This window comes from Sabethes cyaneus, chromosome 2 (assembly GCF_943734655.1).
Source record: "Sabethes cyaneus chromosome 2, idSabCyanKW18_F2, whole genome shotgun sequence".
In the NCBI taxonomy this organism is placed as follows: Eukaryota; Metazoa; Arthropoda; class Insecta; order Diptera; family Culicidae; genus Sabethes; species Sabethes cyaneus.
This window is the reverse complement of record NC_071354.1, coordinates 59,745,176-59,770,720: the sequence shown is the minus strand read 5'-3', so window position 1 is coordinate 59,770,720 and position 25,545 is coordinate 59,745,176. Positions and strand designations below refer to the sequence as shown.

Genomic DNA, 25,545 nt, shown 5'->3' with positions numbered 1-25,545 from the left:
TACACTCAGCTTCCGCATGAGTGCTTCCTTTACTGTCAATATAAGCCCACCGGGGTTGATTACCCGATCTTATATAAGGTTGCTAAACATAACAGGCTAAAGGCCATATTGGGTATATTTCGTATCTGATTTTTTAAAAGAAAATATGCGTTTTTGTGGGACCTCAAAGTGCTCTAAGGAATGATTTATGAAAATAAACTGTAAACAGTTGCCGGATATTATTGAATTCTGTATAGATTATTATAGCGTTAGAGCTGGAACCTAAATTGTCAAAAATCAACTTTAGATCTCAAATAAAAGCAAACCTTGTAGTTAATACATTTTTGTTGAATTTTCCGGGCTGCTAGTTTAATCATTGAGTGGCAGTGTTGCTAAATCTACAGAATTTGTTATTGCTATACTTCATATTACAGGACCTTGCTTTTACTTTGATTTCTCTTAAAATGTCGAATCATCATTAGATCATCATGTAAATAATAGTGATCGTTTTCTAATTTTAACCCTCTAACGGGCAACACCGTAAAAACGATGCGATCAAGCTAATGACTATTTTATCATGAAAGTACACACGAAAAAACCTTAAGTTCTGATTTTCCTGCAAAAATAATTACCTGGATGCGCGCCAGGTAAGAAAAAGTCCAATTTCTCTTTTTCCTTTTTCATGTCTAACGCTCTGCCCAGATATTTTTTCTATTCAGATATATTACAAAATTAAAATAATGCATGAAATTTACTCATAGAAAAACTTTTTAGGTCAATCATTTTGTTCTAGATGTCCTTTTTCTACAAAAGTAAAAAATGGAAAATTCGCGCATTAATTATTTTCGAAATTTTTCGGAATTTTTGTTTTTGAAAGATGATAACTTTTGAATGCATGGTCAGAATGTTATGATATTAGTATCAAAATATCAAGAAATCTGTACAGAACATATTTTCGATATTGCCAATTAAAAACAAATTTCGTATGCGGCTCTGGAGCTCCAAAAGCGAAGGCCGTCTACAGACGGTCTTACCCGTTAGAGGGTTAAGCATGAAACTAACAATTTTGTAAGCTGTCTATATTTATTTTCATGGCCTTTAGATAAAGGTCAGTTAGCTTAGTCTAAATAGCACATTCAATCAACATTCAACTTTCGAAAAGATCCCTCGATTCCGAACAGGCTTTCGGCATTCTTTGGTCTTCCCGGTCGCTTTCTTTCATTCGTACCGTACTGATCCTCTTCTTTGAAATAATCCCGGTGGCTTTCAACTTTCTTCACCCACTCGTCAATGATTGCCTGTATTGGTCCCGCTTCACCGCCGTATTCTTCCGGCAGAAACCGTTTTGGAATGTACTGGTAAAGTGCTTCGAAGTTGCTTCCGTGCACGAATATCTGTGATACCATCAAGAAATTAAGAAAATGAAATATACTTATTATTCTACAACTAGTCATTTACCCGAGATCGATTTTTTTCGTTCATAAATCCTTTGAATACGTTGAAAATGGTTTCAAATCCAGCCGGTGCGTTGAGATGATGAGCTCCCTTGAATCGAAGAGGCGACGCCTCTTGATTCAAGAGTGACATCTTTTTCATTAAACTCGGATTAAACTGTCCTAGATGAGCCAGTGTCATGCCTGCCATGTCACCGAGTGCCAATTGTCCTGCTATGCCAAGGTTGTCATCTTCCTTCAGCATTATATCAAATATCATCGAATTGCATCTAAAGACTTCCTGTATAGTAAACTTTGCTGGATCACTCACAGCGGGTCTAAAAAGTACAATCCGAGGACCACCCGGTGTGTCCGTTAATGGTAGCGGAAGACACGATCCTGACCTTAGAAGGCATGCCATTTTCTCGTCGAACGGGTCACGGTTTTTCAGCAATTCCGGTAGCGCCGTTCGCACTGTGTAGTACATGTCGAGCTTTTCCTTAGCCCGTTCGAGGCTGTGTTTGCCGCCTCGCAAAAATGTCAGCAAAAATTGGTCATCGTCGCGCGCCTTGATATGGGGACTTTTTGCCAGCCATGCTCGGAGTGCGGCTAAATCTTCGTCGATTCGCTCTGGTATCTCGTTCAATTCATCTCTTGCTTTTTTCTCTAACTCAGGACATAACGGTCGTATATTGGGCATCGTTGTGTATAATAAGGAAATATTGTGGTTTGACACCGACGTTACAGGAAAAACTTTTCGACAGTTACAAACCTCGAAACACGCGTTGGTTTTCTTGCAATGATTTTGCAACTGATCGAGACTCTGTTGATACGTTAGTTAAATTGAACCGCAATCTTTTACTACATGAGACTGAAAGTGGTAGATTAGATAAGATAGTGATTTGTATATTGAACCACGCTTTCAAGAAGATTTGCTAATCGTCTACGTAGCGCACAACAACAGTTGATGATTCTGAACAACGCTTTGAGAACTTGGAATGAAACCACAGACTAGCAGACTTAACACTGAAGCCTCATTCCGTCGTCAACAAAAACGATCATTTTAAATTTTCGCTTAAGCCAAGACTCAAACAACAGTCGCTGCGCGAGAACGTCGCTCGCCTGTGGTGGCGCTGTTGTTAGATAATATACAAGTAAGTTTATAGCGTTGCTTAATTTATAGCAACCTAGTCTGCGTGGCGCGAAGATAGCATCAGGTGTTGCTAGTGTTTTTTTCAATTTTTAGGGGTGTCATTGAAACGATGTTTTGTTCGAAAATTCGTTTGAAGTGTTACGTCTGTTAGTATGTGTTAAAACTATCAGGAAATGAATTCAAAATGACAATGAAAAAGAAATGTATTTTATTGTGTTTGTAAATTCGGCCGAGCAGGTACGGATGGGAGTTGCTGGATAAGAGGTTAAAGACCCTATTGGGTCTATTTTATATCTGGTCTATTCATAGAAAACATGCGTTTTGGAGGAACCTCAAAGTGCTCTACAGTGTGACACATATATATTCGAACAAAAATCATTTTACGCTTGCCGTGGTATATACAATTAATACAATAATACGTATTGTCTCGTTCGGTGTGCACGTACCAGAGTTCCGGTCGTTGATAATAAATAAATTGTTAAACGGTGCTACATGCGGCACTATATTTCGTGGCCTCAAACATCACGGAATAAAACGAAGATTTGTATACTATACACTAAAAAAATTTGTCGAGATGGAATCTTTTTAAAAACCGTAAAAAAACTGGAAGAAAACGAAGTGTCAGAACTGCATAGGTCCAACAGGTTGTTCGAGAACGAATTCGTCGCAGTTGCGACTGATCCGCACGAAAAATGGCAGTTCAGCTGAATATCAAAAGGAAAGCTCTTCGTCAAATTTTGAAAATGGACCTGTATATGAAATTCAAAAAATGTAAAATCCGTGGATTAACGGAAGCAGCAAAACAAAAACGACAGGAAAGATGTAAACTGCTGCTTTGTCGGCACGGTATTTCAGAAGTGATCTATTCTGATGAGAAGTTGTTTGTTCTTCAAACACCGCATCATGCTCAAAATGATCGGCTGTGGTCGGTTTCGATCATGGACGTTCCAAAGCACAAACGGAATGTACCACGATACCAAAAGTCATCAGCTGTCATGATATGGCGAAGCATTTCAAAGAAAGAGAAGCTTTCTCTTGTATTTATTGAAAAGGATGTGAAAGTTAATGCAAAATATCATCTAGAAATGGTCTTAGAACAAAATTTAATACCTTACGTTCGGGGAATATATGGTGAAGAAGATTACGGCTTTCAACAGGATGAAACTCCAGCTCACACTGCAAATCTTGTGAAGATGTGGTGCAAAGCCAGCCCGACGGATTTCATATCAAAAAAGGAACGGCCCCCAAGTTCTCCTGATTTGAACCCATTGGATTTTTGTTTATGGCAGTACATGCAGCAGAAGCTCAAGGATTATAAATACCATAATTTGAATGAATTTAAGCTAGTTATCAACAAAATATGGGATGATATTCCAATGGAAGAAGTGCGTGCCGCATGTAACGACTTTAAAAAGCATTTAAAGCGTGTTATCCAGGCAGAAGGCGATTCAATAGAGAAATGATTGATTATTGCGTTCTGTATTTATAGGTAAACAACTTCTAAAAGTAAAATTCGAAATGCAGCCTTTATTTACAAAAATATATGACTTTGTTTTTGTTCGAATACATGTGTGTCACACTGTGTCACTATTATTGAATTCTGCATAGATTATTATAGCGTTAGAGATGGAACCAAGCTTTTCAAAACTTAACTTCAGATCTCAAATAAAGGTTGTAAATTATAGTGTTCGTCTTATATATTTTAGGCGCGAAACCAACAAGTTTGTAAATTGTTTATATTAATTTTCATAGCATCTACATAAAAATCAGTTAGCTTAGCCTACATAGCACATTCAATCAACATTCAACTTTCGAAAAGACCCCTCGATGCCGAAAAGGCTTTCGGCATTCTTTGGTCTTCCCGGTCGCTTTCTTTCATCCGTACCGTACTGATCCTCTTCTTTGAAATAATCGCGGTAGTTTTCAATTTTCTTGACCCACTCGTCAATGATTGCCTGTATTGGTCCCGCTTCACCGCCGTATTCTTCCGGCAGAAGCCGTTTTGGAATGTACTGGTAGAGTGCTTCGAAGTTGCTTCCGTGCACGAATATCTGTGATACCATTGAGAAATTACGCAAATGAAATACTTGTTATTCTACAACTAGTCACTTACCCGAGATCGATTTTTTTCGTTCATAAACCCTTTGAATACGTTAAAAATTGCTTCAAATCCAGCCGGTACGTTGAGATGATGGGCCCCCTTCATTCGAAGAGGCGACGCCTCTTGATTTAACAGAGACATCTTTTTCAATAAACTCGGGTTAACCTGTCCTAGATGAGACAATGTCATGCCTGCCATGTCACCGAGTGCTAACTGTCCTGCTATGCCAAGGTTGTCATCTTCCTTCAGCATTATATCAAATATCATGGAATTGCATTTAAACGCTTCATAAATAGTAAACTTGTTAGGATCGGTAACACCGGGTCTAAGGAGTACAATGCGAGGACCACCCGGTGTGTCCGTTAATGGTAGCGGAAGACACGATCCTGACCTTAGAAGACATGCCATTTTCTCGTCGAACGGGTCACGGTTTTTCAGCAATTCCGGTAGCGCCGTTCGCACTGTGTAGTACATGTCGAGCTTTTCCTTAGCCCGTTCGAGGCTGTGTTTTGCACCTCTCAAAAATGTCAGCAAAAATTGGTCATCGTCGCGCGCCTTGATATGGGGACTTTTTGCCAGCCATGCTCGGAGTGCGGCCAAATCTTCATCGATGCGCTCTGGTATTTCGTTCAATTCATCTCTTGCCTTTTTCTCTAACTCAGAGCATAACGGTCGGATATTGGGCATCGTTGTGAATAATAAGGAAATATTGTGGTTTGATACCGACGTTACAGGAAAAACTTTTCGACAGTTACAAACCTCGAAACACGCGTTGGTTTTCATGCAATGATTTTTCAACTGATCGAGACTCTATTGATACGTTAGTTAAATTGACCCGCAATTTTTTACTACATGAGACTGGTAAGCGGTAGATTAGATAAGATTGTGGTTTGTATATTGAACCACACTTTCAAGAAGATTTGCTAATCACTACGTAGCGCACAATAACAGTTAATGATTCTGAACAACGCTTTGAGAATTTGAATTGAAACCATCAGGAAATGGATTAGCAATGTCAATGAAAAATAAATGTACTGTATTATATTTGCATGTTATAGCAATTGATCCAAACAGATTCATTTGATGACCTCTTTTTATAACTATAATATTTACATAAAAATTTAATGTTGTAGAACATTCGATTTTACACCTTTTCAACCTAAGGATTTATCAATAATATTGAAATCAAATAAGTCAGTGTAGAAGGAATGCCAAAACTTGATGAATAGAAAATCCATAAATATTTATGTTTAATAAAAGTTTGAATGTAATTCGCGTCACAGTTGGTTTCTAATGCTGTTTTATCGCCACAAATAGAGGAATAGGGTCCGTAGACAAACACATAGCAAGCAAAGCCATGGATATAAACGTCCTTCAGAACTTGACCCTTCTTTATCGACAAGACTTCGCAGCCAGTTATTAGAATACAGGAAAATTACGGGGCTAGTGCAAAGATCCTATTAACTCTACAGCGGCACCGCCCAGACGAGATTCGAACATCTGGGAGGGCTAGACAAACACATCTAGACTCCTTTTGCGCTGTGTTTTTGCCCTATTTGCCTTCATAAAATCACCGTTATCAACTCTTAGCCGATCTTCGATTTGTTTTTTGTGTTAGGTTGGTAAAATCTGTTTTTATTCGTCATTTTTCTGAAAATTGTATAAAATCGCAGTCAGAAATTCCTGATTCGTCAAAATTTTAATGTGGGCCTCTCGGCACAATTATCTTTTCCCAAAGTCTAAACTCATGGAAGTTTGGTTTTGGCTCAATTGGCGTATTGCCGCACGGAAGCGAAACAGTCAACATGGTGACGATGATTTTCAAAACTTTAAGCACAATTACTTTTCAACGAATTTAGTTAAAAAAAATTACGATATAACAACAACTATACACTTATAATCATTCTGCTAAAAATCCGATTTCAGTAATTACTAGGACTATGGAAATATAGACCTTGGGTTAAACCCACGAATGGTGCAGTTAATAACGCTGTGTCACTCAAGCTTATCACTTTTGCAAAGTCGTGCTTAGCTATATTCGATATCTTTATAGCCGAAAGCGCAATGAAAAAAGTAGGCATATCGAACTGTCAATGAACTTCGATAAGCTTCGATTGTGTGTGAACATATGTATTTGTGCCATATCGACGGTAAGTATAAGCGTTCTGTGACTTAGATTAACTCAGTAATTACGGTTATTCTAGTCATTATCGTTCATGAGTTCAAATACTGGCTGTTTATGCTTTTTACCAATCGATTGTTTGCGCCATCAACAACGATAAAAAATCCACAAGGAATGACAGTAGGAAATAACCTTTGAATTCGCATTATTATGAGCGTCACTGAATGCCGTTTATACTAAGGCGTATTACGATCCAAATTTAGTAAAACAAAAATGAGTGTCAATTGATTAATTGTGCGATCAAAATTTGTATAAAATTCAAAATAAGATTCTGCTTGGTCACACCTCATGCACTTTTTTCACCGCAGAACGCCCATTGGCCTTAAACTGCTTCTTGCCTCCAATAGTTGGGGTTTTTTCCACGTTTCGCTCGACTCTGGCCCATTGTTTCTCGATTGAACGGAGTTCTGGCATGCTAGGAAGGTTTTCGTTCTTGACCTGTCCCTGCACATTGTTGGCGGCATACCACCTCTTGCCGTATCAAGAATTCCTTTCCATTGTACTCAGCCCTGGGCTACTCGTCGCCAATTCGTTGCGCTTCTCGACACACGCAAGTCGGCTTCAACCTGGTCGAGCCATCTAGCACGTTGGCCCCCTCTATTCCTAGTGCCGGTGGGGTTCTTGAAGAGAACGGATTTCACTGCATAGTCGTCCGACATCTTTGCGGCGTGGCCGGTTCACCGTAGTCTACCAACTTTCACCAGGTGTACGATGGGAATCTCTCCAAGTAGTACCTGTAGTTCGGGATTCATCCGCATCCGCCATTCTCTGCTTTCTGTTTGTACTCCGCCAAAAATGGTCCGCAACATTTTTCGTTCAAATACGGCTAGTGCACGTATGTCTTCCGTAAGCAAAGTTACTGTCTCAAGTCTACAGGTCAGGCCTACCGGTCTGATTAGCGTTTTGTACATCGTTAGCTTTGTGCGGCGGCGTATGCTCCTTGATCGAAACGTCTTGCGGAGGGAAAAGTAGGCTCGATTTCCAGCTTGAATGCGTCGTTGGATCTCCTTACTCGTATTATTGTCGGCGGTGACCAGAGATCCCAAATATACGAACTCATCAACCACTTCCAAGTTCATCGCCGTCAATAGTCACTGTCCGTGGGAGGCAAACGTTACTTTCTTGGGAGCCTCTTCCTACCATATATTTGGTTTTCGACGCGTTAGTCTCCGTTTTTAGTCTGGCGTAGATTGCCTCCGCCGTTCCACGGTTTCTAGTAATGATGTCGAGATCGTCTGCAAAGGCTAGGAGCTGGCTACTCTTGCTGAAGATCGTGCCTCTCGTTTGGATGCCTGCTCGCCAGATCACACCATCAATAGCGATATTGAATAACATACAGGACAGTCCATTCCCTTGCCGTAACCCTTTACTCGATTCGAAAGAACTTGAGAGTGTCCCCGAAACGCGCACGTAGCACATCACTCGTTCCAGAGTAGCTTTGATCAGCCGCGTCAGTTTGTCTGGAAAACCGTACTCGTGCATTATCTGCCGTAGCTGTTCGCGTTCAACGGTATCGTATGCTGCTCTGAAATCCTCGAAAATATGATGCGTGGGCACGTTGTACTCTCGACATTTCTGGAGGATTTGTCGGAGAGTAAAAATTTGATCCGTAGTAGCACGAGCCCCCATAAAACCCGCCTGATACTGTCCTGCGAATTCTCTTGCTATAGGAGATAGACGACGCAATAAAATCTGGGCGAGCACCTTGTAGGCGACGTTGACCAACGTAATGCCGCGGTAACTACTGCAATCTAACCGGTCGCCCTTTTTGTAGATGGGACAGCCTATACCTTCTGTAGTGTCCGGCAGTGTCAGTCACTTTCAATTTCAACTGAAACACTTCGGAGCACAAAACAAGTACATCCATTAAAGTCTACGTTCATCTAAAAACTGACTCTTTGTCTAAGTGCATAATATATCATGCCCCAGTATGCGTAAGAGCTAAATTGAACGATTTATGATTTCTCTCTTTGTCTCTTATCGTTCGTATGACGAACTCTCGCAACACATGCAAAGGAATTTCAGTACACTGAAGCAAATAATTTAGTTTCATTAGATTTAATTTTACACTGATTCAGCTAACTCGGCACGTTCCCTACATTCACCCTCTTTTCTACTCTTCTAGTAAATTATCCTAAAAAAATTTATTATCATCATCATTTTCGTCAACATCACTATAATGTTCATCATAACCATCAACATTCTCCTTACTATCAGTCATTTTTATCATCATCATCATCATAATCATCATTTTCATCATTACCGTTATTGTTTTCGTTATTTCCTTCATGATTTTCTTCATTACTATCTTTATTTTCATCATGACCATCATCATTTTCGTCATGACCATCACTATTTTCGTCATTACCATTTCCGTTTTCGTCATTACCATCTTCATTTCTATCATTATCGTCATTTTCATTACCATATTCGCCATTACCATGTTCATTTTCGTCATTACCATCTCCGTTTTCGTCATTACCATTTTTTATTATTACCATTACCATTTTCGTCATAACCATTACTATCTTTATTTCCGTCATTCCCATCATCATTTTCGTCATTGCCTTCTTCATATTCATCATTTTCATTTTCGTCATCATCATCATTTTCATCATTACCGTCATTATTTCCGTTATTTCCTTCATGGTTTTCTTTATTACCATTTTCATTTTCGCGATTACCATCTTTTTTTCGTCATTTTTATCGTCATTTTCGCCATTGCCATGTTCATATTCGTCATTTCCAGTTTAATTTTCGTCATCATCTTCATGTTTGTCATTATCGTCATCATTTTCGTTAATTTCTTCATGGTTTTCTTCAAAGCCATTAGAATTTTCGTGGTTACCATCTTCATTTTTACGATTACCACCTTTATTTTCGTCATTACTGTCACCATTTCCGTCATTATCATTAACATTCTGGTTATTACCATCACCGTCTTCGTCATTGCCATCTTCATTTCCGTCAGTTCTATCATCATTATCACTTTTATTACCATTACCATTTTCGTCATAACCATGATTATGTTCGTCATTACCATCTTTCTTTCCGTCATTTCCATCATCATTTTGTTCATTGCCATTTCATATTCATCATTTCCATTTTCATCATCATCATTTTCGTTATTACCGTCATTATTTTCGTTATTTCCTTCATGGTTTTCTTCATTACCATAAACATTTTTGTCATTACCATTTTCATTTTCGTGATTACCATTTTTATTTGCGTCATTTCCATCATCATTTTCATCATTACTCTAAACATTTTCGTCATAAGCATCTCCTTTTTTTTGTCATTACCATCTACATTTCCCTCGTTATCGTCGTTTTCATTATTACCATTACCATTTTTGTCATAACCATCATTATCTTCGGTATTACCATCTTTATTTCGGTTTGTCATATTCGTCATTTCCATCTTTATTTTAGCCATTTCTATCGTCATTTTCGTTATCCTTATCATCGTGTTAGCATCATCCTTTTGCCATAATAATGTTGTGAAATCGATGTATTCCGTGCTTCTCATCTCAATACTCAAGAGAAATATATGGGGAAAAGCTGACAAAAAGGACACACATAAGCGAGTTATTTACTAGAACGTTCTTCTCAAGGGAGCTATCGTACAGAAGCAATTCACAGCATTCACAGAGGCACTCAAACCATGCACACCAGTGCATTTCAATAAAGTAAGACGCGCACAAGCGTCTATCGCACACAAGCGATTCATACGCACAGGAGCGATTTCCAACAGCCCTCCCAGAGGCGTTCATCTACGCATACCAGCGTATTTCAATACATTATTCTGCCTTCCCAGAGGCACGAATTTCAATAGCCCTCCCAGAGGCGTTCAATCTACGCATACCAGCGTATTTCAATACATTATTCTGCCTTCCCAGAGGCGCACGAATCATACATTTTAATAGCCCTCCCAGAGGCGTTTAATCTACGCATACCAGCGTATTATATAAAGGCGACGAATGATGTACGAAAGCTAATTTTCGTAGGATTTACAAAGCAAAAAGACGCGCACAAACGTCTTTAATCCGTGTCAAATAAGCGTCTGTCAGACGCCATCGTGCATTCACTCAGTCTATCTAGAAACTTTACTCACCCTTTGGAAGCATCTTCCTTCTGCGCCAATGTAGTGTCCGGCAGTGTCAGTCACTTTCAATTTCAACTGAAACACTTCGGAGCACAAAACAAGCACATCCACTAAAGTCTACGTTCGTCTAAAAACTGACTCTTTGTCTAAGTGCATAATATATCATGCCCCAGTATGCGTAAGAGCTAAATTGAACGATTTATGATTTCTCTCTTTGTCTCTTATCGTTCGTATGACGAACTCTCGCAACACATGCAAAGGAATTTCAGTACACTGAAGCAAATAATTTAGTTTCATTAGATTTAATTTTACACTGATTCAGCTAACTCGGCACGTTCCCTACACCTTCCATCCTCTCCTTTGGTAGTTTCTCCTCCTCCCAAATCCTAGAAATTACCCAATGAAGTGCCGTTGCTAGCGGTTCTTGGTCATTTTTGTTGAGTTCTGCCAGAAGTCGGTCCTTTCCGGCGGCTCTATTATTCTTCAGCTGACGAATTTCACGCCGGATCTCTTCGAGATCGAGAGCCGGCACAGTATTGTCGTTTGTAGGCCCTTCGAGGCTAACTCCCGTTGCGTCTCCTGCTGCTTTATCGCCGTTGAGATGCTCATCGAAATACTCCTTCCACCTGTCGACTACCTTGCACTCGTTTGTGATCAACTCGTTTTATTGACATATTTTCAGCAATTTATACTGTACCATCTTAAGTATAAAACTGATCTTTACGGGGCGCCCCCCGCAGTAACCGGTGCTTCCCACAGCGGGTAGCCGCCAATACACGTGGCTCGCCTTGACCGGTTTGCCCTGAATCATCTATAAATCATTTCCAGCATCTGGTTTGTAACCTGACTAGGTTCGGTTTTTTCGTTTTTAGGAGGTAAGAATCTATCAGAATATCAATATAAGAATATCAGAAATTGATAAAACTAAACTGTTGTACAAAACTTATCTTAAATTTTCGTTTATTTTTTACTAAAAATTGGCCGCGTCCATACTTTCTGCAACAGTTTTTACCTCCCTGGCATAGACTTAATACGTTCCTTTCACCGGTGCCTACTAACTATAAAAAATATAAGCTGTGCACTGTCGAGAGACTTCAAGGTGGCAATGCAGAATTTAGCAAAGAAAGGGTAATAAACAGCCACTTCGGGGCCTGAAATTCGTTTAAACTGACTACCATTTGGCCAACTTTAAGGTTATCATTAGCAGTACGGGCTCTGAATTAGACATTTCCTCGAACAATTAACACCAATTTCAGGCATAAGATGTTTCTTGGCGACTTTAGCTGCGGCCTCCCAGAGATCACCGAAGTGTGGAGCATTAGGTGAATGTACCCAGTTTTTACCTTTGTTATACTATATTACCTTTGTTATACTATAACAAAGGTTTAAAATTGGTCGAAAAACACGAAATTGATCCGAGGCCCGGAGGGCCAAGTCACATATACCAATCGATAGGGTTCGACGATTTGAGCAATGTCTGTGTGTGTGTGTGTGTGTGTGTGTGTGTGTGTGTGTGTGTGTGTGTGTGTGTGTGTGTGTGTGTGTGTATGTATGTAATGATTTTTTCTATCGCCTGTTTCTCAGAGATGGCTGAACCGAATGGTTCGCTATTACTTTTGTTTGAAAGGTGTTATTGTCTAGTAGATCACTATTGAGTTGTTTCGTGATACGATGTTTCGTTTAAAAGTTATAAGCAAAAATGTAAAAAATACGTGACACGGGTTTCTTCGGAACTACATGACCGATTTCAACGATCTTAGTATCAAATGAAAGCCCTTATTAAAGCTAAATTGTTCAGGAATTTTTAATTGAAAACAAACAAGTAGTTTAAAAGTTATGCTTAAAAAACCTGTTTTGACAAGGTAATAATTATCGCCTGTTTCTTAGAGATGGCCAAACCGATTTATGCGCTATTAGTCTCATTTGAAAGATAATATATCCTAATAGATCACTATTGAATGGTTTTTTGATTGGACGTTTAATTTGAAAGTTATGAGCAACCGTATACACCACACCAAAATTAACAATAATTTATAATGATTTTAACCAAGATAATTTACCTAATTTGAATTATTTTAATATCAAACGAAAGGTTTTGACACTACGAATATATATGCAAAATTTCATAAGAATTGGTTTTACCGGTTAAAAGATATTACCCCTCGAACACTCGCGCCAACTTTTGTAACACAGTTACTCGCGCGCACAATAGCCCCAAACCAAAGAAAACGTGTGCACTAGAGTTTTGACTGGGAAAACTTGGTTTTAGGTTTATCGAACCTTTGGAAGAGTTTCTTGAAATTAAAAGCTCGATCGTCTGGTGGATTTTAAATTTTGATTAATCCCCCTAAAAGTGAAATAAAAAAATTATTTTTCTTCAGTGTCAATATAACACACTGATGTGTTCTGCAAAGTTATAGAACATATTATTACAAGAAATTTTACTAAAGACAGTAACCATCTATCTCTGCAGCGAAGATAGAAATATCTTATTTATTGTATATGAATTTGTAAAATCAGTTTTTCTATTTTTGCTCTTTTTGTAATTGTTGTATGACTTTTTCATGTACTACAAAATTGTACAAATAGTAAAAATACACAACTTTGCTGAAAATACTATACCTCTATGTTTGCTTGTTTAGGATCTGTAGAACTTTGATTATAAAAAATACCCTAATTTTGACTCCGCATTACTCGACTACCAGCAGACGGATACATTTTAAACATTTTACATTTGCTGATAGATTTGCTGCATACATTTTCCCAACAATTTAAATTATTAATGCATTGAATAATTATGATATTTTGCTCACAATAAGTTTGTTGAAGAATATACGTTAGTTAAACAACGATTTGTAACTTTATAACAATATGGCGTTGAAAAACCTACACGTGTTGTATAAAATGCAACAGCGTGAGTTAATAAAAGTTGATGAAAATTATTCAAGAAAACTCTATTGATGTGAGTCAAATAGAATGGCGTTACAGGAAACTATGCATAGTTCAAAAACCTATAAACTAGACCTTTACTAGACAACGTATATGCTAAAGGATAAGATTTCCACTTACAACTTACTTTTATTTGCACTTACTCAGGTTAATAACAACTTACTTATCCTAACTCGGCAATTTCATGAACAAAGGATTTATCAAAATTTAAAAGTGTTCCTATTTTGTTCAAATTTTGTAAACTTATTCAATTTTCAAAAATTTTATGTAAATCAACGCACTGCGCAACGATAACCAATAGATGAATTATGTTCCGAAGACGTGTCGATTTCTACCTCAAATAGCAAGTAAGACCGTATAACAAAGGTTCCTTTCACCACTAGGTGGATTAAATCGGGTTTTTTCATAAATAAATAGCAGAATTAAAAGAACCATTTTTCTCTTTATGACAGGAGGCTAATATTTTTCTATCTTTTACGATTTAATGTTTCTTTTTTAAACAATTTCTAAAAGACTTCTAAGTATGGCACAAGACGCTAAGGTCTTGAAAACTTCACCGCCGTGATAAGCACAATCGGTAGCCTTCTGTGGGCACGAGACGTGGATAATGCTTGCTGGGGATTTGCAAGCACTGATCATTTTCGAACGTCGTGTGCTTAGGAGCATCTTTGGCGGGGTGGGTGAGAACGATGAACTTCGACCTGACGTAACTCTTCGTATCTTGAAAGTTGCAAAGGCTAGAAGGGCGCGATAGGCATGACATATTGGAAGAAAATTGGCCTGTAATGTCGCAAAAATGGTGTTAGCCTCGAAACGGTTGGTACCAAACGCAGACACGTGTTTTACCCAACTAAAAAGTTGCCCTTTAAATGATCCATTTTTTCCATCGTAATATTCGTTAAAAGTATAATAACTTGCGGATAGTTAAAGTTAATTAATTGGATCATATAACAAAAATGTTGTATTTTGCAATCTTCCTTACCACTCTAAATTTTATATCAAAGATTTTCAATAATACCACAAATTTATTTGAACACAGCCCACGTATCAGTCTACTTCCAGTTTTCGGAAGGAACCATCAATTCCAAATAGATTATCGGCACTTCTCGGCTTTCCAGGTCTCTTTTTCTCGTCCGTGCCGTATTGTTCATCTTCCACAAAATAATCTCGATAGCTTTCGATTTTCTTAGCCCACTTTTCCGCTATGCTTTGAACGGAACCAGCATCACCTCCGTATTCTTCCGGAAGTAGACGCTTTGGAACGTATTTATACAATGCCTCCATGTTGCTTCCGTGTACGTGAAGCTGTTGATTAATGACAATTAGTTTCTCATAGTTTCGCAATTCCTAACAATACTTACACGAGATCGATTTTTCTCGTTCATAAATCCTTTGAACATATTATACACAGTTTCAAATCCTGTTGGAGTATTTATATAGTGGAATCCCTTCAAGCGTAGCGGTGAAGCCTCTTGGCTCAACATTGTAACTTTCTTCACAAAAGTGGGATTAAATTGTAAAAAGTGTGCCATCGTTGTGTTAGCCAAATCAATGATTCCCATTTGTCCTGCAATACCCACATTGTCGTCTTCTCGCATCATAACCTCACCCATCATACAATTGAATTTGAATACATCCTGAATCGAAAATTTTTCAGGATCGTATGCACCAGGTCTAATAAGTATAATACGAGGTCCGTCCGAAGTTTCTGTCTCTGGCAGTGGAATCGCACTGCCCAGTCTCATGAGGGTGGCCATTTTCGGCTCGAAAGGGTCACGGTTACGCATTAGTTCCGGTAAAGCCGACCGCACACTGTAGTACAGGTCCAGCTTTTCTTTGGCACGTTCCAAACTGTACTTGCTACCTCGCAGGAAAGTAACCAGAAACTGGTCATCTGTGCGGGATTTTATGTGCGGGCACTTGGCAAGCCAAGCACGCAGCGCTGCGATATCGTCGTCCAGCCGTTCCGGTACCTCGTGCAGTTCGTCCCTGGCCTTGCGGGCCAGCTCCGGACAGATTGGTCGAATATCAGGCATGGCGGATCGAGGCAAACTGCAATTTAGCACTAAATAAAGGTCTTGATTTCATTATTGAAAAAAATTACAAGTCAGCTAGGAAAAGATCTATATCGAAATTTTTCTTTAACCAGTCTGAACAGTTACATGTTTGAACATGACTTGTTCAATCATTATCAGGTGTTCAAAGTCAAATTTTGGTTTAGGCTGGGGAGGTTTTAACAAAAACTACATACCAAAAACCTTGAAAAGAAAGGTATTAAACAACGAATGATGTACTTGATCAAACAGCAGAACTAAAACTAGGTAGATTTCGATTGGTACACATGCTAAGCAGCGTTATATCAATCGATAACAGTGATAATGTGTACGATTAGATAGGGGTTCAAGGGTGCAATAAAGGCAATTTTCCATTGAGTACTGGAACAAAGAAGAATTCGTACTAGGTTGATAAAAAAAAGTTAAAACGAACTGTGACCATTCGGTCACTAGCTTGGCATCATTACACGATGTTGGATGCGATCAAGATATTGCAATTCGATGCAGTTGTATCGAAGTCTACCATTGCAAAGTCACTTGCACCTGGTGGAAAAAGCAACGAACCATACCTTGTTTTCGACATCTTTTCTAAGTAATTTTACTTGTTATCGCATTGATAAGATAATCATTTCAATCCCAATAGAGTATGAGGGCGTTTAACAGGTTGCATCTCAAGCTAAAACGAGTTATAGTTTAAGTCACAACAATGACAACTTTGCGATCCGTTTCGTTTGAGCTGGCGACTGTTGCCAAAAATGAACTAAACGAAGATCCTGCACAGCTTGACAGTCAATTAGAGGTGATAAGACGTTTCCTGAACGACCAACATACTCTGTGCGGGGAGCTAAGTGACCAGATACTGTTGTCCTTTCTACGGGGCTGCAAGTTTAGTTTGGAGAAAACAAAAGAGAAGTTAGCACTGTTCTTTCGAATAAGAACGGCCCTTCCACAGGTAGTGCAGGACCGTGACCCGATTGACGAGCATGTCCTGAAAGTGATTCGCATGGGGTAAGACCGATGTTTTATGAAGTTTTGTGTAAGATTCTTAGATTTATTTTTCTATGCAGCGTCGGGATTCCTTTACCTGAGACGGTGTACCAATCAGATCCTAGAATTTTCATAATCAGAGTTGCTCAATTTGACGTGGCAGAATGCAGTTTTGCCGATGTAATAAAAGTTGGTACACTGATCAACGACATCATGATGCGAGATGACGATCAAGTCGTAATCTGTGGCATGTCCCTGATCATCGATTTGGCACGTGTAACTGCCGGACACCTGTTCCAATTCGATCTGGAGTTCCTGAAGCAGGTCGCAGTCCTGTATCAGGACGCAAGTCCGTTTCGAATGCGTGGAATACATATCCTTAATCCCCCACCTGGAATGCAAACGGTAGTCAATGTTTTCAACGGGCTTCTCTCAACTAAAAATCAGGATAGAAGGGTAGGAAATATTATTTTTGTGTAACTAACTCAATGGCATCTATTGTTCTTTTTTCATATTGAAAGATATTTGTACATGGATCGAGTTTAAACTCGTTGCACACTCAATTCCCCAGAAGTGTACTTCCAGTGGAGTATGGAGGAACTCTAGAACCCATTCAAAAGTACGTAGATGTTTGGGAGAATGGACTACGAAATAATCGTGATTATTTACTCGAAATGGGTAAGCTTCGGGATAGTCAAATCGGAGAACTTAGCGGTTTACAAGCTAACAAATCATTTTTGTCGGCTTCTTCAAGAATTAGTGACAATTTCGGTATTGATGGGACGTTTAGAAAACTTGAACTTGATTAACCTCAGGTGTAAGTAGCGAAACAATCTAAAAGCCTAGGTCAATTTACAATCAACAAATAAAATTTCTTGTATTATAAAATGCCACAATAAAACACACTCTTTTTTTTCTATGTTCACACAAAATTCAATCAAACTCCAACGATCGGAAGGAACCATCAACACCGAACAGAGTGCCGGCATTCTTTGGTTTTCCGGGTCGTTTTCTTTCGTCATTCCGATAGCGTGCATCTTCGATGAAAAAGTCCCGATATGCTACGAGTTCGTTCCGGCAGTCTTCGATAATGCTGGCCAGTTTTCCACCACTACCTCCATACTCTTCGGGCAAATACTTTTTAGGGATCACTTTGTGTAACGATTCGAATGTGTCATGCACCACAACCCGTTCCTGGATTTTTTTACTCAAAAAGCCGTGGAACATTTTGTAGAGAGTATCGAAGCCCGCCGATGGATTAACGAAATGAATTCCTTTGGTTCGAATCGGAAAGCCTTCGATAACGGATGTCATCTTTCTACAAAAAGAAAACATTTTAACCTATGAAGATAGAATTTTGTCAAAATACATACTTGATCAGGGTGGGGCTGAACTGCGCCAACGCTGACAGGCTCAATCCTCGCAGATCAACCATCACCATGTGACCTGCGATCACTGAAATGTCATCATTCACCAACAGAAGATCGGTAATCATGTAACAAACTTTCATTATGTCAACGATGGAGTATTTGCTAGGATCATAGCAACCCATCCGTACAAGCACAATCCGAGGACCGTCAGCTCCCATGGTATAGGGAAGTGGTAAATTGACCCTAAAAATATTAACATTTAATCAAAGAAGTCAATGATTTTATAAGTTTACCTACCCGAGAGCAGCATTCTCCTGAATTTTCCCATCGGCCGGATCACGATTGTCGAAAAATTCCGGAATGGCCGATTTAACCGTATAGTAAGTGTCCAGCTTTTCTTTCGTCTTCTCGAGGCTGTATTTGCATCCCCGCAAAAAGCCTACCAAAAACTGATCGTCACAGCGTGGATTCAGGTGCGGTTGCTTAGCTAGCCACGCTTTCAGCACGGCAATATCTTCCGGAATCCGGGCGGGAACCTCGTTCAGTTCCGTGCGGGCCTTTTCCGCCAGTTCGGGCGACAGCAATCGCAGAGATGCCATTTCTCGGGAAGGGGTCGGTCAACAACGGTCGATGTTGTGCTACGTAACGCGCTCGAGTTGCACTTTGTAACTGTGTGTACGGGCTCCGGTCTGACGAGTGAAAATGTCGATTTTGTATGATTTTATTAAGATATGGAAGCGATAACGTGCGGATGGCAAAATACATAAGAGGATATTGCGGAGTGATATCTTATCGCTGATTATATTATATTTAGTTCCTGATAGACCGGGGTAAGGTCTCCTTCTGAACCGTGGTGCTACTTTGAACGAATTGTATTTATAGACCTTTTAGTTGGTATATTTTTATGTTCGATATAAAAGCCCGTAAAAATTGGCACATTGCATTGAGAAATCCAATAAAATCCGATAAAAGCGCAATTACAAACGAACGCTGAACGCCATAACGTGTGATTTAATAATTTTTATCTAGCTATTCTAATAGCTCTTTTTGTCAATTATTCCATGAGGCATTTGGAATAAAAATAAGCGAATCATTAACGCTTTCGAACACAGGCGAACTTTACTAGGTCGCTGTGACTATCGAAAGAAGTGAATTATTGAACGCTATCAAATACGATACGTAACTGATACGTAAGTGATTGGGTTGCATGTCAGTCAACAACTTTTAATCGGTCATTACACATTTCAATTTTGAATCTGTCATGACAATCCGCCAGGTTGGATAATTGAAAATTTTGAATGTCTAACCAGAGTACTTTACATCAAACTTCGATTTGGCAAATCATCGCGCAATTGAAATTTTAACACTCCTCAGGAACCACGCCCAGGTAACATTTTTGTTGTACAATAGCTTATCAAGCACTTGTTCCACGTGAATCAGCTGTTCAACAGTTTAATAAGCTATTATACAACAAAAATGTTGCTTGGGCGGTGATGCCATTTGTACCGTTGTTTGGTCGAATTTTAGCATGACTGTGCTCCAAGTCAGACTGAAAAGATTAATCAAAGAAGGCCACAGCTTCATCTGAAAGCAATTCTTTTGATATTTTTTTTTTGTTTATAGAGCCAGTGGTTACGAAAGCGCCACTTGGAAAATAGCTTCCACTTTTTGGTTTGGTTGCTACATACCGACAAAATTTGGCCTTCTGCTTGTTCTATGACAGACAATGTTAGAATACAGGATAATTACAATTTAATCCTAGATCCTACTACCTCTAACAGTCTTGCCCAGTGGAGATCAGAACATTCTTCCATCTTCCAGTAGCATAGGACCGGGATGGCTCTTGCCGTATTAAGAATTCCTCTCCACTGTCTCGGTCCTGGGTCCTGGGTCGCCAGTTCGTTGAGCGTTTCGACACACGTAAACTTGCTAAACTGACTGGCTAAACTGGTTAAACTGAGCCGTCTAGCACGTTAGACCTTTATTTCTGGTGCCAACGGGGTTATTTAAGAGAACGGATTTCATTGCACAGTGGCCCGGCATTCTTGGGACGCGGCCGGCCCACCGTAGTCTCTTAACTTTCCCCAGGTGTACGATAGGAATCTCTCCAAGTAGTACCTGTAGCTCGGGATTCTTACGCCTCCGCCACTCTCCGCTTTCTGTTTGTACTCCGCCAAAAATGGTCCGCAACACCTTTCGCTCAAATACGGCAAGTGCATGCATGTCTTCCGTAAGCAAAGTTACTGTCTCAAGTCTACAGGTCAGGGCTACCGGTCTGATTAGCGTTTTGTATATCGTCAGCTTTATACGGCGGTGTATGCTTCTTGATCGAAGCGACTTACAGAAGGAACAGTAGGCTCGACCAGGTTGAATGCGTCGTTGAAACACTGTACTTGTATTATTATCGGCGGTGATTCCTAATATATAAATTCATCAGTTTCAATTCATCGCCTTCAATAGCCACTGTTTATGTGAGGAACACGTTGTTTTCTCTGGAGTCTCTTCTCACCAAATATTTGATTTTCGACGCATTGATTTATAACACAACCCTCCGAAACACGTAGGTATCACATCACTAGCTTCACGGTGGCCCTATTCAGCTGCGTCAGTTTGTCTGGAAAACCCTTTTCGTGTATTATCTGCCATAGCTGTTCGCGCTTGACTGTAGCATATGCTGCCCTGAAATCAACAAAAATAGGATACGTGGGCAGGTTGTACTCCTGATATTTCTGAACGATTTATCGTAGAGTGCAAATTTGATCCGTAGTAGCACCAGCCCCCATAAATCCCGCCTAATTCTGCCCTCTGGTTGTTGGGAATAGATGACGTAACAAAATCTGGGAGTGCACATTATAGCAATCGAGTCGATCGCCCTCTTTATAGTTGGCACAACCCGCACCTTCCATATACTTTTTTTTCCAAATCCTTGAAATTATCCAGTGAAGTGCAGTTGCTAGTGGTTATTTGCTATTTTTGTAGAGTTCTTCCGGGAACCGGGCCTTTCTAACGGCTCTATTATTCTTCAGCTGACCGACTTCTCGCCGGTTCTCTTCGAGATAGGAAGCCAGCACTCTGTTATCGTCCGTAGGCACTCCTAGTTTAACTTCCGTTTCATTGGTTAACTGCTAAAACTGCTTGTTAACTGTGTAAAACACAAATTATGAATGCGCATTTTATTTTGGTGTAAAACACGCTAATTCATAATTGTGTAGAATGTAAAAGCATCAAACATAGCCACATCCAATAAAATCAAGCGATTATCCACGATCTCATTCCACATGTAAGAAATCACGGGTTTCTCTTAAGCTTTTACCACTAGTCGGTATGCAAATTTCATAATAAATACAGTCTATCTAATTGATATACTGCTATACACGATGATTCATCACAAAAACGGCATTAACTATGCATATTTTTCACATATATTCCAAAAAACTTCAAAATACAAAACAGGGGTAGAATGCATCACAGCGGGATCGAACAGTTATAAAATATTTTTAATTTGCAGTACATCTTTTGTTTCGTATTATTTATTAAAAATGTAGCAATATTATGTATAGTATAGGACTTAGAATTTGCCTTAAACCTAATTGTACATTGTTTAACTTACAATATTTCATCTCACATTAGTTGGAGAAAAGTAGATGATTAAATTTTATTGCCAATTATGTTGAGATATGAACCCATTGTATCTCAGCAAACAAGCGTATGTAACAAACGCTATAACGAACGCTTCCGCCATTGCGACAGCCTAGTTTTAGGAGTTTATACAACACGTGATTGAATGGTAAATTTTTTGGTTGCGTTTAACGCCTAGCTGGGCAAAATTGGTGCGTTTTGTCCACGGGCTTTGGCGTTCTGCCTCACAAAATGATTTTGACTCTTGCCAAAAATCGTCAAAAATGACAAAAAATACTGGTTTTTGTTAGGAAATTTCACCAGGAGTAAGTGTAAAAAAGATCCCAAAGTCTTCTAGAAGTTGGAAAACGTGGAACAAACACGCCGTTGCTCTGCAAAATGATGTTTTGCTTAAGCGGTGCACTCTGCACCACCTTACCCTACTCTGTAAGCAATAAAAATTTCAAAAATATGTTTCCAACCTGCTTTTTTATGTTGAATTTTTGGTTTGGAACAGAATAACCAAATAATTAAATAGAATTTTTTATACAGTGTGACACATATATAATCGAATAAAAATAATTTTATGCTTACAGCGGCATATACAATTAATACAGTCAAACTAAGACCATGTGTCTGTGGCATTATGACTTAAGTCTTACTTGACGTAGTTTCATTTTCGTATTGTGTCTCGTTCGATGTGCACGTACCAGAGTTTGAGTTACGGTCGTTGATAAGAAATAAATTCCGCAACGGTGCTACATCCGGCAGCATTTTTCGTGACCTCAAACATCACGGCATAAAAAGAGTATTTGTATGCTATACACTAAAAGATTTATACACTATACACTAAAAAGACACTTACAGCGAAATCAAATGGAAGTGTCCCAATTTTGTATAGCTGCTGATGGGGTCCAAAGTAAGTTGGTTGCCCTATAACCGCGCACATGAGTGTCTCCTTCCCTGTCGGTAAACAACCTCAGTTTCCACCGGGGCTGGTCACCGGATCTCCGCTATGGTTGCTCGTATTCCGACTGCTACCACGAGGAGGTAGGGATAGGATCGATAAGAGGCTAGAGAGCACTATGAGGTTTGTGTTACGCATTATTCCGCCGTTCACCAACCGAAATTGGAGCATACCACGTCTGATTTGTAAGGCCAGTGTCGAACCTTAAGGCCAACTGGAAGGCTGTCGCCGGTGAAGGCTCTTAAATACACGAACCTGTCGATCACCTCAAGCTCATCACCGCCTGCGATGTCTCGTGTGAACACGTTGTAGTCATGATATGCTTACAAAATCGGTCGGATTGGGAGGATTTGATCCATTGCGATACGATTGCCCTTCAAATGTGCCTCATAGACGTTGGAGTATTATTTGAGAGGCAGCCTTGATTAGTATAATACTATGATAGTTCCAGTATTCTAGCTGTCTGCTGTCATGTAGAGGTAGCACAGGACTCGTCCCATCCTTCTTTCCGGTAGATCTTACGCATCCAAATTTCTGGAAGTAATCCAGCACTGTTCTCAAGTAAGCGTTCATCCTGGCTGGCTTTGTTGTTTTTCAGCCTACCAATTTCTCGCTGAATCTAATGTTTAGCGAATCAGTGAAGTGCTGCTGTTGATCTCTGATCGTTCGTGATCAGATTCCCTTCCACATTCCTGCATACGCCAGTTTACGACTTATAGTTTCTGCGGGACTGGTGACTCTGCTTGAACTTTTATTGACACGGGATAGCTTTCTCAGCTCTTCACGATCATAATCCTCCTGCTGGTTCATGTCAGAGTTGTGTTCATGGTGCCCAGAATCCGGGACCAAGTTCTCTCTCGTCTTAACGCTCAACTAGACCATATCTATCATGCTAGCTCCTCTACTATGCCGCTGTGTCGCTGGCGCTGCGAGTATTTCTTGGCAGTTTAGGAGTAGCTAGTTGGTGCTTAGGAGTTTAGGAGCTGCCGCGTTTGATATACAATCGTCCTTTGCGGAGAATACAGAGGGATGAACGAACAGTCCTCCGAATTGGTTTACAGCGGAGGACAGGGCAAGTTGTTAAATTGATAGACGAAAGCCTAGTGAAAATGTTTCTCGACAACGATCCTGCAGGAACGATGCGAAGAGGGACGAGCCGAGTAAATTCTGACTGAAAGTAAGGCCATGATCTGGCAAGGAATATGTGGAGTGAAGACTGAGCCTTTTATCATTTCATCAACAATGCCATCAAGTGTATTCATGGCAGAATTCTTGAAGAAATGAATTTTACCAGTCATTCGTAAACTAAAAGGTAACGTTATATTCTGGCATGATTTAGCTGACTGTCAGTACTCTAAAGTGGTGAGTGATAGAGTGGTATGCATCCACTGGATCACCTTTCAAATTGTCCAGAGTTTCTAGTATGAACAAAAAAATTTCTATTTATTTTTAAATTTTTAAAATAAACGATGTCCGAAAAATTTTAAAATTTCTCTTAAATTTTTATGGAAGAATGGAGATATTGAATATTTTAAATATGATTTTCGTTCATAAATTTTAAATATTTCGTAGTTTCTTATAACCAATGGTTCACGCTAATTCTAACACCATTCACTTGATGTGATTACATATATAATGTTAATATAATGTTAATAAGCTTTCAATGATTTGTTGTTTAACTCTGTACTTCTCAGAAATGCCATTGTTTCACATGGCCATAAGGTTTCTTGGAAACCATAACCACAAACCGATTAGTCAGCGCTATCACACTATTCAAATTAGCTACCACGTTTCGTCACAAACAGTCAATTCATACTCACTGGAGCAATTAGATCCACTACGAGATGCAAACTGAATCGTGTTGAATCAACTGTCACAGTTCCTTACGATATTTTTTTTGTGTAAAGCACTTTCACAAAAAAGCGATTTCCCAACCGATATGAAGTGCACTATTTTCAACGCGGAAACTAAACTGACTGAAACAGCTGAAACTTGGTGGTGCTAACGAACCATCAAGCGAAGCATTGTCGTTTTGTAGATAACAAAACGTTTATATTGTGCCTACCGTAGGTAGGTATGGGTATATATCGTGCGATACGTCATACAGTTTTGCAACTGTCGCTGTAGTGCAATACGCGGTACACGTCTGAATCACCTGTACGATGAGTTTGTAAGATTCGCTTTATTGGCCACACTTTGCACCATCATTATAGAGGCAATTCATATTTTTTGAAAAAAAATCTTCCCCGGTGACATCCCACGCGACCAACACTTCTGATTTCTGATAGCGCTCGAAAAACGGCCAGGTGCAAGCAGAAATTTCACACTACCGTCGGTGCTGATTAGCTTTGCTCTAAATGGGGAAAAAGTGCTGATTCGGGGTAAACGAGATACGTCTGCTCGGTGGTTCTTATCGGTACCGAAATTGCAGTGCAGCTTAGTCTGCACTTGAGTCTACAACGACAAATCTGAATTACGTATTATAGCAGCGCGATAACGAACTTCGGTAGTAGTGGAGTGTTGTGCTTCACCTCTGTGTAGATTCAAGTGGTGGTGAATGAATCGTCTCTTATGTTACTATCTATTGCTGATAAAACAGTACATCAGATAGAACGTGAGAACATATTATCTTTGCATAATAATACGTA

The 25,545-nt window shown here is 39.5% G+C and overlaps 5 protein-coding genes across 5 annotated transcripts; 1 reads left to right on the top strand and 4 right to left on the bottom strand.

The window, feature by feature from the left end:
• Positions 1–1,115: 1,115 nt before the first annotated feature.
• LOC128734484 (retinol-binding protein pinta-like) lies at positions 1,116–2,112 on the bottom strand. The gene is made up of 2 exons (XM_053828708.1): positions 1,438–2,112; positions 1,116–1,373 (listed from the first exon to the last, which is right to left on the bottom strand). The coding sequence occupies exons 1-2, from the start codon at positions 2,110–2,112 to the stop codon at positions 1,116–1,118; spliced, it is 933 nt and encodes a 310-aa protein (XP_053684683.1).
• Positions 2,113–4,358: 2,246 nt separating this feature from the next.
• LOC128734483 (alpha-tocopherol transfer protein-like) lies at positions 4,359–5,353 on the bottom strand. The gene is made up of 2 exons (XM_053828707.1): positions 4,679–5,353; positions 4,359–4,616 (listed from the first exon to the last, which is right to left on the bottom strand). The coding sequence occupies exons 1-2, from the start codon at positions 5,351–5,353 to the stop codon at positions 4,359–4,361; spliced, it is 933 nt and encodes a 310-aa protein (XP_053684682.1).
• Positions 5,354–14,948: 9,595 nt separating this feature from the next.
• Positions 14,949–15,937, bottom strand: LOC128734482 (retinol-binding protein pinta-like). Its single transcript, XM_053828706.1, has 2 exons — positions 15,263–15,937; positions 14,949–15,206 (listed from the first exon to the last, which is right to left on the bottom strand). The coding sequence occupies exons 1-2, from the start codon at positions 15,935–15,937 to the stop codon at positions 14,949–14,951; spliced, it is 933 nt and encodes a 310-aa protein (XP_053684681.1).
• A 724-nt stretch (positions 15,938–16,661) lies between these two features.
• Positions 16,662–17,751, top strand: LOC128734481 (alpha-tocopherol transfer protein-like). The gene is made up of 3 exons (XM_053828705.1): positions 16,662–16,963; positions 17,023–17,398; positions 17,464–17,751. The coding sequence occupies exons 1-3, from the start codon at positions 16,662–16,664 to the stop codon at positions 17,749–17,751; spliced, it is 966 nt and encodes a 321-aa protein (XP_053684680.1).
• On the bottom strand, positions 17,515–25,274 carry LOC128734480 (alpha-tocopherol transfer protein-like). The gene is made up of 4 exons (XM_053828703.1): positions 24,718–25,274; positions 18,610–19,001; positions 18,316–18,555; positions 17,515–18,260 (listed from the first exon to the last, which is right to left on the bottom strand). The coding sequence occupies exons 2-4, from the start codon at positions 18,909–18,911 to the stop codon at positions 17,876–17,878; spliced, it is 927 nt and encodes a 308-aa protein (XP_053684678.1). The 5' UTR covers positions 18,912–19,001; positions 24,718–25,274; the 3' UTR covers positions 17,515–17,875.
• Positions 25,275–25,545: the final 271 nt, after the last annotated feature.